The 14,704-nt window shown below is 27.8% G+C and overlaps 1 protein-coding gene across 2 annotated transcripts in view; it reads right to left on the bottom strand.

The window, feature by feature from the left end:
• The window catches only part of LOC132950760 (neurobeachin), a 258,518-nt gene extending 251,469 nt beyond the window's left edge, over positions 1 to 7,049 (bottom strand). For both annotated transcript variants that reach the window (XM_061022312.1, XM_061022314.1), the window contains exon 1: positions 6,648 to 7,049. In XM_061022312.1, the coding sequence (XP_060878295.1) occupies positions 6,648 to 6,809 (162 nt within the window). In that variant the 5' untranslated portion in view covers positions 6,810 to 7,049. The remainder of the gene's footprint in view (positions 1 to 6,647) is intronic.
• Positions 7,050 to 14,704: the final 7,655 nt, after the last annotated feature.

Genomic DNA, 14,704 nt, shown 5'->3' with positions numbered 1-14,704 from the left:
GAGGATTTTTTTGATATTAATAGCTTTAAGTAAGACCTAAGATTTTTAGATAAGTCCATTTTAAATAATACGAAAAATTTATATTTGAAAAAAAGTCGGAACTTGTTTCTAAATAAAAATATCAATTAAGCCTCCGAGATACCCTAGAGAATCTTACCTTTAAATTTGATAACACAATTCACTCTAATTTTAGAATTTACAGAGTAAAATGTATTATTGTGAACGTCCAATTTAGCATGTTGTACGTTTGTAAGACGGAGACAACACATCCGGGTGTGGCATCCTCTTATAAAGACAAAATAAGACATTAAACAAAAATAAAAAAGAATTATATTGAAATATAATATGTCCACCTTAAATAATGTATCGGGGGGAAATGTCCTACTATCACTGAAAATAGTCTAGTAGGGGAAGGAGGGAGTTTTCCATTTATTGTGAAGTTAGCTAGTTAAGTGAGTGTTTTAAAAATCGGAGTAGAGAGAATCTGTAATGGAATCATTAGGTATAATGAAGCTTTTGAGATGGTATAAACAATTTTAGACTGGAATCTCTGAAACAATTAGTATTGAAAATTTTAGCAGCACCCCAAATCTAGATGCTATACGTTTCAATAGATCTTAGCAGTAATTTTTATATTAACATTAAGATGACGTGATACTTGCATGTGTTGACTCCGTCTTACAAGTGCGTAAATTTTAAGCTCAGCAGAACACGTGTAGCTACGTTAGTTTAAAAATTAGAGTGCGCTAGTTCATGTACACACACATTTTACCTATTCATGAATTTACCTCTTATAAAATCTAAAGGTAAAATTATTATCTAGGCAACTTCGTGGGCTTTTTATTGTATTTTAATTTTAAAGCAACTTATGATTATTTTAAAATTGTAAAATGAACCTACATCTTGATAGTAAGCTATTAAAAGCTATCTATAAGCTCATAAAAGTCAACATTTGTTATAATAATAAAGTTTTGACAGTTATATTTTAAATTCAATACTAATCTATGATTTTTATAAAATAAAATTTTTGTAGGGAAAAAAATTGTTTATAAAGCAGTGATACAAAGGATGTTGGAGTATTTGTAGGTTAGAAATTAGAATATTTCTCTGCGCCACCGGAATTTAAAGCCAATTTACGCCACTGAAAGTGCTTAAAAAACACCAATCAGAAGTTTACTTAAAAGTAGTTGAAACTACATTCAAATTGACCAAAAACGACGAATTTCAGCTCAAAAGTTTGGGGACCTCGCGTGTTTCTTGGATGAAAGGTAAACTCCCCTAAGCTCACCTCCATATTTGCGCCTATGTCATCTCCACCCGGGCAGATATACTCCCAGTCTGCCCCTGTCAGCAGTTACCAACTAGGTTTGATTCCAGTTTGAATTATATCAAAGATGAATATAGGTTAAAAAAACAGTGAATCAGTGCTCCGCCTAAAAGTACATCAGTATTTATTCCTGCTAGAAAGAATAAACATTTCAATTGTATAAACTTGGAATATTTTACTATTACCATTTACCGTTGATTATATCTACTTACAAATACACTTAGGTATTATTTATATACAACATTTACAAAATATTTAGACTAATCTCAAGCTATTGTTAAACATTAAACATTTTCTACTTTTAAGTTTGTAAAATATGTAATTTTAAGTTAAAAATCTGGATACCTAGCGTAATTTAATAATTTTCGTTAGATTTTCTTAAAGGAATTTAAAATTATCCAAAATATATTCTTAAAGTACCGTTTTATTATATATGAGTTTAAATTCAAATATATAGACAAATTTGTCAAATAATGGTTAAAGACTATACAATACATTATACAGTAGGTACGGTAAGTACTCCAAATGTTTTAGATTTTTAGTACCTAGTCATTTATTGGCATAAAGCTATAATTTAGTTAAAGGAACGAGTATTTATTTCGACTGAAAGTGTAAAATAAGGAGGGTTGAGTGAAAGTCTACTCCTCCGCCACCGTTTATCAATAAAATATTCAAATATAAGTAACTTTTCTTTTGCCGAAAATTAGTATGCAATTAGCTTCAATTTAAGTGCGCTAACTCAGAATTGGGTCATTATGACGATTCTCAAATAAAAATGTTGCATGTCCATTTTGATAGTAATAGCCAGTCCCCTTAGTAGTAAAAATTCAAATATTTATATTTTATATTTTTTATGCCAAAAAAAAGCATGTAATTTATTATAGTGCATTTGTTCAACCAAAGTACCAAACTTATCTTATCTAAAATTTAAATTTAAATAAAAATTATGAAGAATATTTTGGGTAAAATGACTTATTACTTTTGTTTAAATATGGAGAATATATATTTTATGAAACATAATTTTGTCGTAAATACGTCACAAACAATATCCTTTTGGTATTTAAAAAATTAGAATTAATTATTTTGATTAAAATTATTGAGAAAAAAATGTTAATTAACAAATAACTAATAAAATATATAAGTAAGAAAAAAGTGGGTAAGTGGAAGTCGCTCTGCTACAAAGTAGGTTACAAGTAAACAGCTCAATACAAGTCAAAATATTTTGAAAATGTTGTGGTGTATAAAAAATGCTAATATAAACATTCATTGAAATGTCATGATAGTTCATGCTGCTCATTTTTTTTTAGAGTTGGTCAATAAACCAAAATCGATTTTGTCGAAAACCATTATGGGAATATGGCGATTTGAAAACTACTGGGAATTTTACATTTTGACATGCCTAATGCACTGACTAGATCCTTTTTCCCGCCAGAAAAGCTACTGAAATTGAAAATCGAAGTATTATATCGACTAATTATCGTGTACACAGACACAAAAAAATAAATAATAAAAATAGAAAACACACATTATTGTAAAATTAAGAGATTCATCGCTCCGCTCAGAATCTAAAATGTAATAGTCGAGCAATTATATAGAACGAGTTCATTTTTTAAATATAATTTAGTATTCAGTAATGATATCGACAAAAAAACCCGACAAAAGATTAAGGTGAGTTTATCTTCCTAAATAAATTAATACTATGTATCTAGTTTAACTTAAATATTTTATTACAACGAGTATTTTTAAATATTCCATTGATACCTAAATGGATTTACTATTTATATACGTATTTTGTATTGTAGACAAAAATTAATTTAATAACATTTAATGCACAAAAGCAAGTCAGGTTACCTAATTTATTGAAAGGAACATAACCAACAATCGGTATTTCGTTTAAGAGTCAATTTTTTTTTCATTCATAATCAATAAAATATGTATAACATGAAGGTTAACAATAGCCACCAATTGGTTGAAGCTAAAAATGTGATATTTTTGCCATATAGAACAGCGGTTCTCAACCTGTGGTACGCGTACCCCTAGGGGTACGTGTCATGATCACAAGGGGTACGCGAAAAAAAATGGAGTAATGGTGGATAAAAGTGAAATTTAATGTAACTGAAATAGTTTGCTATTAACGAAATATTTAATAATTGTATACTGATTACAATGTAGAGTCTGCGATTTAATGTTATTAATGCGATAAGATTTTATCGTTATAATATGAACACTGTAGAAGTATAGAATGTAGATAATTTAAGTAGATCAATTTTTGTAGATTATTTTTAGATAATTGTAGAGACTCGTTATATCGCTGTATTACAGATGAGCCATATAAGGTACCTACACAATCGTAATAATCGTCAACTATTCAGTTGTTATATGATATTTGTGAGTGGTACATGTTTCAAAAAATTAAGTTCAAGCAAACAAGCTCAAGGTTCACATTCAAATAAAATTGTTTAGTTAATATTATTATTTTTATATACATTGTTTGGCGCAAGCTAATTAAAATAAATAAATATTTCCAAATTTTCCTTAAAAATTATTATTATTATTATTATTATTTTCCATTATTTATATTCAAAATTGATATTTGGGGTACGTGAAATAGTGGTAAGTGGTAAAGGGGTACGTGAATGAAAAAACGTTGAGAACCACTGATATAGAATATTACATGGTCTTAGATAAAAGAAGAAGAAATCTAGGACTTCTATTATACGACGTTGTCAATAACATATTTTAAATAAACAAATAACAAACAACTTATATACTGATATTTAACTTCGGTCAAATTATAATATAAATTGAATTTGATTGTCAAGTATACGTCGTCTAATATTCTCATAATTAACCCATAAAAGAGGTACCAATAAGATCTTTTATAGTTCTAATTACAATTTTTACTAAGAATAGTTATAAATAATTTCATATTTAAATTCAAAAAAATTAATTCTAGTTAGGTTTAAAACTCGAGTATACGCTTAAAGTGTAAAAATATATTACAGGGTATTTGGCAAAATATCATAGATAACACATTTTATTACGATTATTATGATTATTTATAATAATTATAATTATTATTGAGTTGAATATTTGAACAACTTAACGCCATCTATCGAACAAAATAGGTACGTAAATAGAACTAAGACTATACTGAAACAATAAAATTATAATATAACTACAATATACTACATTTAACTATAAAAGTATAGATATAACACTAAAATATTAACTTGTGCCTGTGAGTGTCAATAACCAATAACTGTAATAGTGTAATCATAACAATGATAAATTACATCAAGTTACAAATATGATATAGCAAAATGTAAATTAATGAAAATAATTATGTTTGGTTATTAAAGTGAATTTTTAATCATTTTTAGTACAAATATTATGCATTAATACTTTGTTGACCTTGTTTATTTAATGCAGCTTCAATAATTATGAACTACCTACCTATTTTAAATACTCACAAGATTTAACATATTTTAAAACTTTACCGGTACGTAAAATAAAAAACATTTAAGGCTCAGTCAAACAGAAAACAGTCTGCCCACGCGGGCACTGTAAAATAATACAACCGGACCGCTGCCGGCCACGGTCTGTGTACCCATACACTATGGCAGCCGGCAGCCCGCTCTCTGTTTGACAATAACTCTACAAAAATAAGAATTGTTTACAATTAAATACCATTATTCCATAGTTTCCTTAAGAAAGTAATTACTAATTAAGAGATATAAGTAAATAGTTAAATTTGTTACACAATATTCTCAACAATATTTTATTTTATACAAATGGATGTGTTTAGAAATATAAATACTAATTTATTAAATAAAATTAACTATTTTACAGTTGAAAGTGTCAAAGTGGCGACTTCTTTTTTAAATTCAAGCTTTTGAGCCAAGGATTATATATTTCCTTAATACAAAAATAAAAAATACTATAATTTAACGTTTTACTTTCCAGATTATAAAAACTATGACACTATACTAACGTTAAAGATGTCTAAAAGCATAAAATATAGGTTACCTATACTATTTCATATAATAGAAACAAATCATATTTACGATAAAATAGGTTAGAAAAAAAGGTTGTTCCAGCCCAAAAACATATCTTTGTATATAAAAATAAAGATGATGAACTCTTAATAATTTTATATTTGTTTTGGTATCATTATTCTTTCATTTAACCAAGTCTAACAAAGCCTGATCAAGTTAAACAAAGTAATCTTGACATTGACTGATTAATCTAAATCACATTAATTGTTTAGATAATTTATTTCTCAGTTGTTTTTGTAAAAGATCTTATTATATATATATATATTTTTTTTTGTACGGGCCTAAATAAATAATATAAATTTTTTTCCAAAAAACCAAAGTAGATTTATATAAAGACATAGTACATTTAATACCTACCTAACTAATGAACTAAGTATTACAGTTTAATAAATAATAGACATTTATACCTTATTATAAATCAACATAAAATCATGATATAATTTCATAATATATTAGTAAAATATCATAATATTTACTAAACAAATTAAAATATAAATTATATACTCAAACCTATGTTTAGGTGTGATTCACCAAAAGAACAGAAATAGAGATATATAAGTTAAAAATTACAACAATGTAATATTTAACACTATAAGTTACAACCAAGAATCTAAAATACTGAAAATAGATTTGTAATTTACATAATAGGTAGGTACAAACAATAGTACAATATGATAATAAAATAATTACTTTAAGTGTTAGAACTATTACAAAATGAATATAATAGGAATAAAATATTTGAGGACCTAGGTAGGTACACAAAGTTTGTTAATTTTGACAATAAATTAAATATAACTCACAAAATAAATTTACCTAAGTTATAATAAATAGGTAAATGTTTAAAAAAACAATTAAACTATACATTGCATAATATCATACATACGCATTGAATATCTCATAGATAGAATATAATATATATCTATAGGTAGGTAGATACTTCAAGATATCTAAAATTAATTTACCTACATAAAAAATGTTATTTTAATTTCACTGAATTCTAGGGATCATTGTCATCACCAATAATTTGATGGAAAAATTAGAATTCATTATAATAATATTTTATATTTACAATCAATCAATCAATGATGAGCTTATAAAATCCTTCTTTAATAGTAAAATCAATGAATACTTAAGACTTGGGAGTGAGAAAAAAATCCATAAATGTGTATAATACAATGTATGTTTATTCAAATAAAAAGAAACAAGTCAAGACAAATAATTATCATTAGTACCATAAAACAATAGGAGACTAATTGGCTTACCAGGTGAAGTACGGTGTTCACCACCTCCTTGTTAGTGACCTGGCCCACCTCGACGAGTCCGATAAGCACACCAAACTTCAAATTATCAGTGGCAGCCATAGTCACAACTTGATCAGGTCTCTTGATGTCGCCAAATGCGGTCGGATCTATCGGATCCTCCATCGGTAAAGCAGTTTGTGAGCCTGGTATACACCGACAGCCTACCTACCACATCTACAACGGACACTACGCACTAATACGATCGGATTTAATCAATTTCCCGACTCCCGTCGGTAAATTCACATAATAATAACGTAATTCAAAACGATTTCGTCAATTCATCAGTATTATAAATTATAATATTGAACATTAAAAAAAAATTGTATAATATACCTAATATATATCAATTGAATATTGTTTACACCAAAGATAAGTATATTGACAAGTCGGCAGTCGATTGGGCAGCAAATACTCGTGATAACAACGTACTGGCATGATAACAAATCAACAGTGTTGCCCAGTTGCCAAATCGGTATAGAACTTTCATTTTTTAGTTTAAATTTAAATATAATATTATTACAAAAATGAATGGTAATTAATGTTATGTACTTATGTGTGTGACGCGAAGTATCTAGAATTTAGTCGCCAAAACTTGATGCTTATTTCCGGGGGGGGGGGGGGGGGGGGGGCTAGTGGCTGCGCCCCCTCAAGATGTATTTCTAAAAAAATTTAAACTGTTCAAAACAAAATTACAAAAAAAAAAATCATTGAAATTTTTTGAAAATTATGACAATATATAAGGTATCCTTGCTCCGGGCGCTATTGGTATAAGGGCGCTCAGGCGCTATTAAGTTTATGAAAAATATAATAGTCATGAATATAAAATATGTATATCTAAATTAAACATTTTTCCAAAAAATTATAATAGGTATTACACATTCATTATTTAACACGTTGAACATCGATGTCTACACGTAGTTGAAACGAGCGTAACTGTGCGCACATTGCCCATTAACTAAAAAACAAACACAATTATGAATACATTTGGTTTATTATATTATAATTATTATCCAGAAAATAATAATCACGAAAACTTAACAATTTGTCCAATATTAATTCATTCGTGTTCATTTTATTTGTCATATTTTTTTTTAGTTGTACATAATTATTATAATCCAAAATATTTTGTTGGGGAAAATTATAATGTTAATATATTTTATATTAAAGAATACTTTCAAATACTTTCGAATGTGCGTTTAATTAGATCAAGTATATAAGTTGGCATATACTATACTAAAGTGGTGTCATTTGGGGGGGGGGGGGGCATTCCCCCCCCTAGTTATTAACGGGCCGCTGTCAGGCCGGGTATGAGCTGGTTTTGGGCCTTCATATAGTAGCTAATAGATAATATATTTTTTAAGTATCCCTCTACATATGTATTAATTATGTAAACATTGTTATCTCTCAAAAAATGGGTTGTTTATGCATATCATAGTAACCTATGATACTAACATAACTATAAAATTATGTAAAAAGACTATTTGTATTGAGATAAAAATTCAATTGTATATTGTACATTATAATGCAATTTAATGTAATTGTTAGCGAGCAGTTTTTTTCAGTTTTATTATGGGCCGGTCAAAAATGCCCCCCCCCCCTTTTTAAAGACTGAAATGACGTCACTGTTTTACTAAATATATATCTATACTAGCTGATCCCGCTAGCACTTCGTTGCCCGTTAAATGTACAAAATCTATAAGACTCAAACTTTGTTCAATTCGTTATTTAATATTCGGTGTATGGTGTATGGTGTTCAAAATTTATCTTAACTTATCTGTTGCCCGGAAAAAAAACAAATTTAACACTTTTTAAATTAGCCTATCTTCTTCCCAGAGGTCTAATCTACACACAAACATTCATTTTTATCTATACTAATATATAAAATGATACCGTTTGTTTGTATGTTAGGGATAAACTCCGAAACTACTGAACTGGTGGATCTTGAGTTATACAATTTATTCAAAATGTACACTTATTTTTATATATATAGATACATATATATATATGAAAATAATGGTTTGAATAACAATTTTTTTTATATAAAAATATACTTTTGTTTTGTTGTTAAACATTTTATATAGCATATAACACGTCTAAAATTCTATGTCGCGCGTGTGTTAGACAAAGACAGAAAATCACCGCGGATGGAATCCCCTTATGGATTATTATTATTTCTTTATAAAATAAATGTAGGTACATTCTTTATCACATTTCGTGGTTAGATGTCCCTCATCCCTGAATACATATTATTAAATAATATTTCATTGTTATTTGTACATCAATTTATTTATACTACTATACAGTACTGAATACTGATAGATATAATATATGTATAGTATAGTTTTTAAAATTTGGACCATCGTAATATAATCACCGAAATCAACGAGGAAGGAAAACAAAAATTTGGAAACTTGAAATTCTAGTGGTTTTTGAAAATTCTCAAATATAGTGATGACATTGATGACGGATTTATAAAGATAATGTGCATTTGCGTGTTTACTTTACTACAATTTTCGGGATAACAAAAATATCAAAAATGTTATGGCTTGCATGAAAACTACATTGAATTATATGAAAAATTTTATTTTATTTTTTTGTTTTTACAATAAAAACAGCATAAACATCATGAAGAATATTATGAGAACAAAAAATAACACTGTTTTTTTAAAAAAATTTTTCCATTTTTTAGTGAATAAACCACGCGCGCTCCAAGGCCAAAAAAGCATAAATAAGTTGTATTATTATAAAAAACACAACGCCCTGCAAATGTGTTGGATCGTTTTGGTATAATAATCAGAAACTCCCACCTCCACATAAAGTTCAGCCGTTTATTTTTTAACAACGCTTTTTTAGAAAATAAGAAAAAACGGCTTCATATATTTCATCCTTACAGCAACGTCCAGAAACCGGCGTATAGAATAGTATGATATATTATAAATTTATAATAATTATTATATTATAATGTTGCAGATTTTCGAACATCACATGGATTTAATAGCCATCGTATAATATCGGGTAGATTCGTACGATAAATAAAATATTATTTAATGTACCTACCTATACACGCATGGACATGGTAGGTACATTTCGACGCGTTTCACGGGATTATAATATATTATTTCCGGTTTCATAGTTTTCGGCTGATTTATAATAAATAATAATACATACGTTGGGCGACAATCCACGAGAAGATCGTAAATATCATACAGGTAAGGTGCAGAGTCACACAGGGTTCACTTCACGTGACCTAGGTATGTAAATAACACACGGTTCGACGTTCGTACTTACGCACACACTTGGGTACACTCTGAAAACGAGCTGTTAAACGGAGTTTGGCGAAATCGTATAAACGTGCCCACGGAGTCGATGTTATAAATTAGTACCTATTAGGTATTATTATTTAATATTTTCTTGACGGCTAACTATCGTGCACGCGCGGGAACCGTCGATTGCGTTCGTATAATATAATAATAACAACATAACGTCAAATTCAGTAATATTAATACATTTAATAAACGCGCAATAATAATAGTATCCTGCACGCGTACGTTTAAGTTTTACCAATTTTAATACCCACGTGTACCTGCTGCGATGTAAAAGATGAATACATTTATAGGTAAGTACTAAGTACCTTCAATAATGTACGGACAGGAAATATTAATTAAACATTACGGCAAGTGTATTATACATTTATACCGGGTGAATTAACAGCAAACTAATTTTCTCAAAAACTGTATACGTTTTTGGAAATTGTTTACATATTTTATGAAATCATTACAAAAATACAACGCTTGCCAAGTCAGGGATCGGTATGTAAACTTTCTTGATTTTAAATTTTTAGAAATGTATTAACTAATAACACACCCAAGCGGTATAACAATTTGAATCCAGAAAAATGTCGGTGTGAACAGCCCCACAAAAAATCATTTTCATTTTCGTTTAGTGAGATAGATCTTCGAAACCGGAGAGCAGATTTCGTTGTTTGGGTTCTTGTTGGATTTACAATGGTTGGGAGAAGTGCAGTGAAGATTTTCAGAACTTTATCTTTAATAGTTAATTCCAGTGGCGTATTTAGGAATTTGTCATGGGGAGGGTCCAGATAATTTTCAGAAAACAGAGCCGTGGAGGCAAAGCCATACCACCCAATTACTCTTTATTAAATAAATATACCATATATTTTATAAGACGATATAAAATGTTTGACTTTTTAATTATTAAATAATAATATGTACAAAACAAATTTAAAAAAAAGCGGGTAAGTGGATGTCGCTCTGCTGTACAATAGGTTACAAGTGGGTCACTGTAATGGAAGGTGTTAAATTTGAATTCAATGATATAATATCATTGTATAAGACGGTTTGTCAGTCTGGATATTTTATATTGTTATTATTTAATATTTATTATAGCCTGTAAGTTGAATTAGTATTGAAATATTTACAGGATAAAAAAAAAATAAACACCATTGTAAAACCACTAGCTTCGTGGCTCCGCTCAGAATCTAATATAATTATGTTATAAGTTATAAATTATAACTTTTATAAAAATATTTCCTAAAGGTTTAAGGATTTTAAGGTTGAAAACATCTCTCTGGAGTGGCTGTAGATACAGGCAATGTTCAAAACTACAAAATGTTTGAATTAAAAAATGAACTCGGTATTTTTAAACCATTTTTGCTACCCAACTCATAACAAAACAAAAAAATCACCATATTAATTAAAAATGTTGATAACTGAAGCTTCGAAATTTTTTTACAAAATCCTTCGTTTCTTATGATAAAATTTGTTTTTCTTAATCATGTAAAAACACAACATTTAACATGTACGAGTCACGAGTCAATGGAGAAGGTCCAAACCCCTTGAATTTAACTACTTGTTCGAAATTTGATTTTAGTTCCTGAGTGGAAGGATGAATGAGTTATTTTACAATGATGTGTATTTTTTTTTTCATTTTTAAGTCGGTTATCATAAATATAGCTTAGGTTTTCAACTTCAATTTTTTTTCTGATAGAAAAGTGAATTTGGTTGTTGTGGACCACAAGTGAAAATTCCCAGTACCACCTATACTTTTCTTAATAGTTGGGCAAAACTAAAAATAATTGGGAAAACGGAAATTTTTACGCAAAACCAGTTTTTGTCTTTTTGGTTGTTCGATTTTTCTTTTCTTTTTGTTTTTTAAATATCAATAGAAAAACTATCACTTGTTTAAAAAGCTTTAAAATTTTTGAACAAAGTTCCTCACAAAATTTTGTTTTTTACCCTTTGCAAAATCACAAAAAATCACGATTAATTTTGTAATAAAAATTTTTTTAAATGTTCAATTTGTATACATACTTACCTGGACATTTGACTATTTGAGTACAAATATTGATGAAATTAGATATTTAAACAAAGAAGAATTATTTTAGTTATTTTGTTGTAATTCAAAAATATTTTTCGTGGAGACTTGAAACTTTTACGTACCTATATTATTATATTTCATATCATATAAAATTACATTTTCAAAACATTTAGGCATTTAGATTAATTTAATGCTATCGCCTATTGGCTATTATTTATTTATATTTTATATCACGATCTGATTCTCACCGTTCTACGGTATATTGGTAATTAGTATCTAGTTGATACTCAACAACAATAATATAATTACGATATAAATATAATACACTATATATTACTGTTATAATAATTAAATATTAATAATATAATAAATCCAAATATGCAATGTTTTCGACCAAAATTAATTCAACTTAATGAATTATACTAATACAGTGAAACTTCCATTTAACGACATTTTCTGTTTAATGAAATATTTTTTAGAACTATGACCTTCATTGTTAATTACACGTAAATTTATCTCCAAATAACGAATCTGATGTTTCTATATAACGAAAAAATTATTCGATAAAAACCAGTTTTTGTAAATGTTGTCACTATCAAATTGATAGTTTATGTCATAGTTCTAAAATTGTACATGAACAATTATTCCTCTATATAACGAATTTTTTTTGCTGCTTATTCGACTTCGTTATAATATGGAAGTTTCACGTAAAATAAATTGCTATAATGGCAATATGAATGCATCATAAAATAAAATTACCAATATAGTCTGACATTATCATTGAATTCTAATTTAAAACACACATTACAGTTAGTGACTTAATCAATGATTAGGTACACTCGACACCTATTACAGTAACGTGATGGTTACCTACTTTCCCCTTAGTAATATATTATATTGAAATTCTCAGTAATATAATCTGATTTGAATTTTTAAATATGTAATTAAATGCTTATTTTGTTAATGACTTCTAACAATATAAAAATACATATTATACACATACATTTTCTATAACATTAAATTCTTTTAGAGAAAATCAGTGATTACCTAAAAAATAATCACATTTTATACAATAAGTACAACCATACACGGGGGATGCAGGGTATGCAACTGCACCCCAAGCGAGTTCAGCTTAGAAATAGATTGATAGATAAAAATAATATTTTTTAAGTTAATAATTTTTTTCAAACCCGCGTCACACAATGAGTGCTGGTAATTGGTATTATCATTATATCGTTTTCTGTTATCACGGTGTAATAGTCGATAGATATAAGCTATCGTAATAGCGGCTATACCAAAAGTTATTTATAACTTCAGAATTGCTGTTGTGAATTGTGATTATAATTTATAAAACACTTAACACATTAGTGACTGTTGTGGTTTACAGTAAGAAATAAGAATTTTTGGCAGCGTAGTGCAAAATAATAATTTTATGGTGTGTTGTGCATTCGCGTGTGTGATCAATTTGTAAATTGTATTGATTTAGTTAAATAATATAAAAATTAAAATGTCACGAAAAACAAAGTCAACAACCTTGTATAACTTTTTTAATTATTCAACGCCAAAACAAACAAATAATAGTAAGTTATATGCTGTTATGCTGCTATTTGCAATAGGTTACCTACTTGGTACAAATTAAAAAACAAATACCTATTTATTATAGCTAAAAATGATTTTATTATTTTTGCCATTTTTCCATTTTAGATGTAAATGAAAAAAATCTGCCTTCCAGTTCTATTAATGACACTGATAACAGTGAAAATTATTCTTTGACTTCAGGTAAGTATTATGAAATATTATTTTATTAGATTGTATACATAAAAGTAAATTTTAGATTTTTATTGTCATAGAATTGTTCATGTATTGTTAAATATTTATTTAGATTATGTATACAAATGAACGTTTATGAAATGAATAACACTAAATTTGTTTCTAAATTATTTTATTTAAACTTACATCAGTGTTAAAAATTTAAATTTTAAATTAAAATACCTACTAACTTTTACTAAAAATCATTATTTTCTCTTAATAAATCAAATGTTATAAACTTATAACCATATTTTTTAATGCCTTAAAATGCATCAAAACACAAAAAATCATAGTCATAATGTAAAAGCACATAGTGATTTTTTAAATGATAAATCTATTAACACTGTTCTTGATGATTGTAAGACATCAGTGGCGCCGAAGTACATGTTTATGTATGGCAGCTGCCATACATATAAACATTTAGCTGGGGGTTGGGTTCATAGGAGAATAAAATTATGAAAATTAATAGGAATAGGATCACAAATTATTAAGTAATATTGCCCATCGAGAGTAATAACAATATTAATATTGTATACATAATATTATAATATAATATAAAAGGTTGCATTTTGTTTATATTTTTGTATTTTGTACTATCGTTGCAGCCGTTGCAGGTAATTAATTATTATTTTAATATTATTACATACGTATTGGTTGAAAAAAGGAGAAATCTGATCAAAAATAAAACAAAAGTGGATGGAAAATTGTTTGTGAGACTGTGAGGGGGTTTCAAATTTTTTAGTGGGTTTTGTGGGGTGAGGTGGGTGGTTGTCGGAGATCCTTGCCATACATTTAATTTTATACTTAGGCGCCACTGTAAGACATTATTAATTAGCCAAAAATAAAAACAACGCCAACATAATCTAAGTATA

The sequence above is a fragment of the Metopolophium dirhodum genome, chromosome 8 (assembly GCF_019925205.1).
Source record: "Metopolophium dirhodum isolate CAU chromosome 8, ASM1992520v1, whole genome shotgun sequence".
Classification (NCBI taxonomy): Eukaryota; Metazoa; Arthropoda; class Insecta; order Hemiptera; family Aphididae; genus Metopolophium; species Metopolophium dirhodum.
Note: the sequence above shows the minus strand (reverse complement) of the source record. Positions and strands in the feature narration are given on the sequence as shown.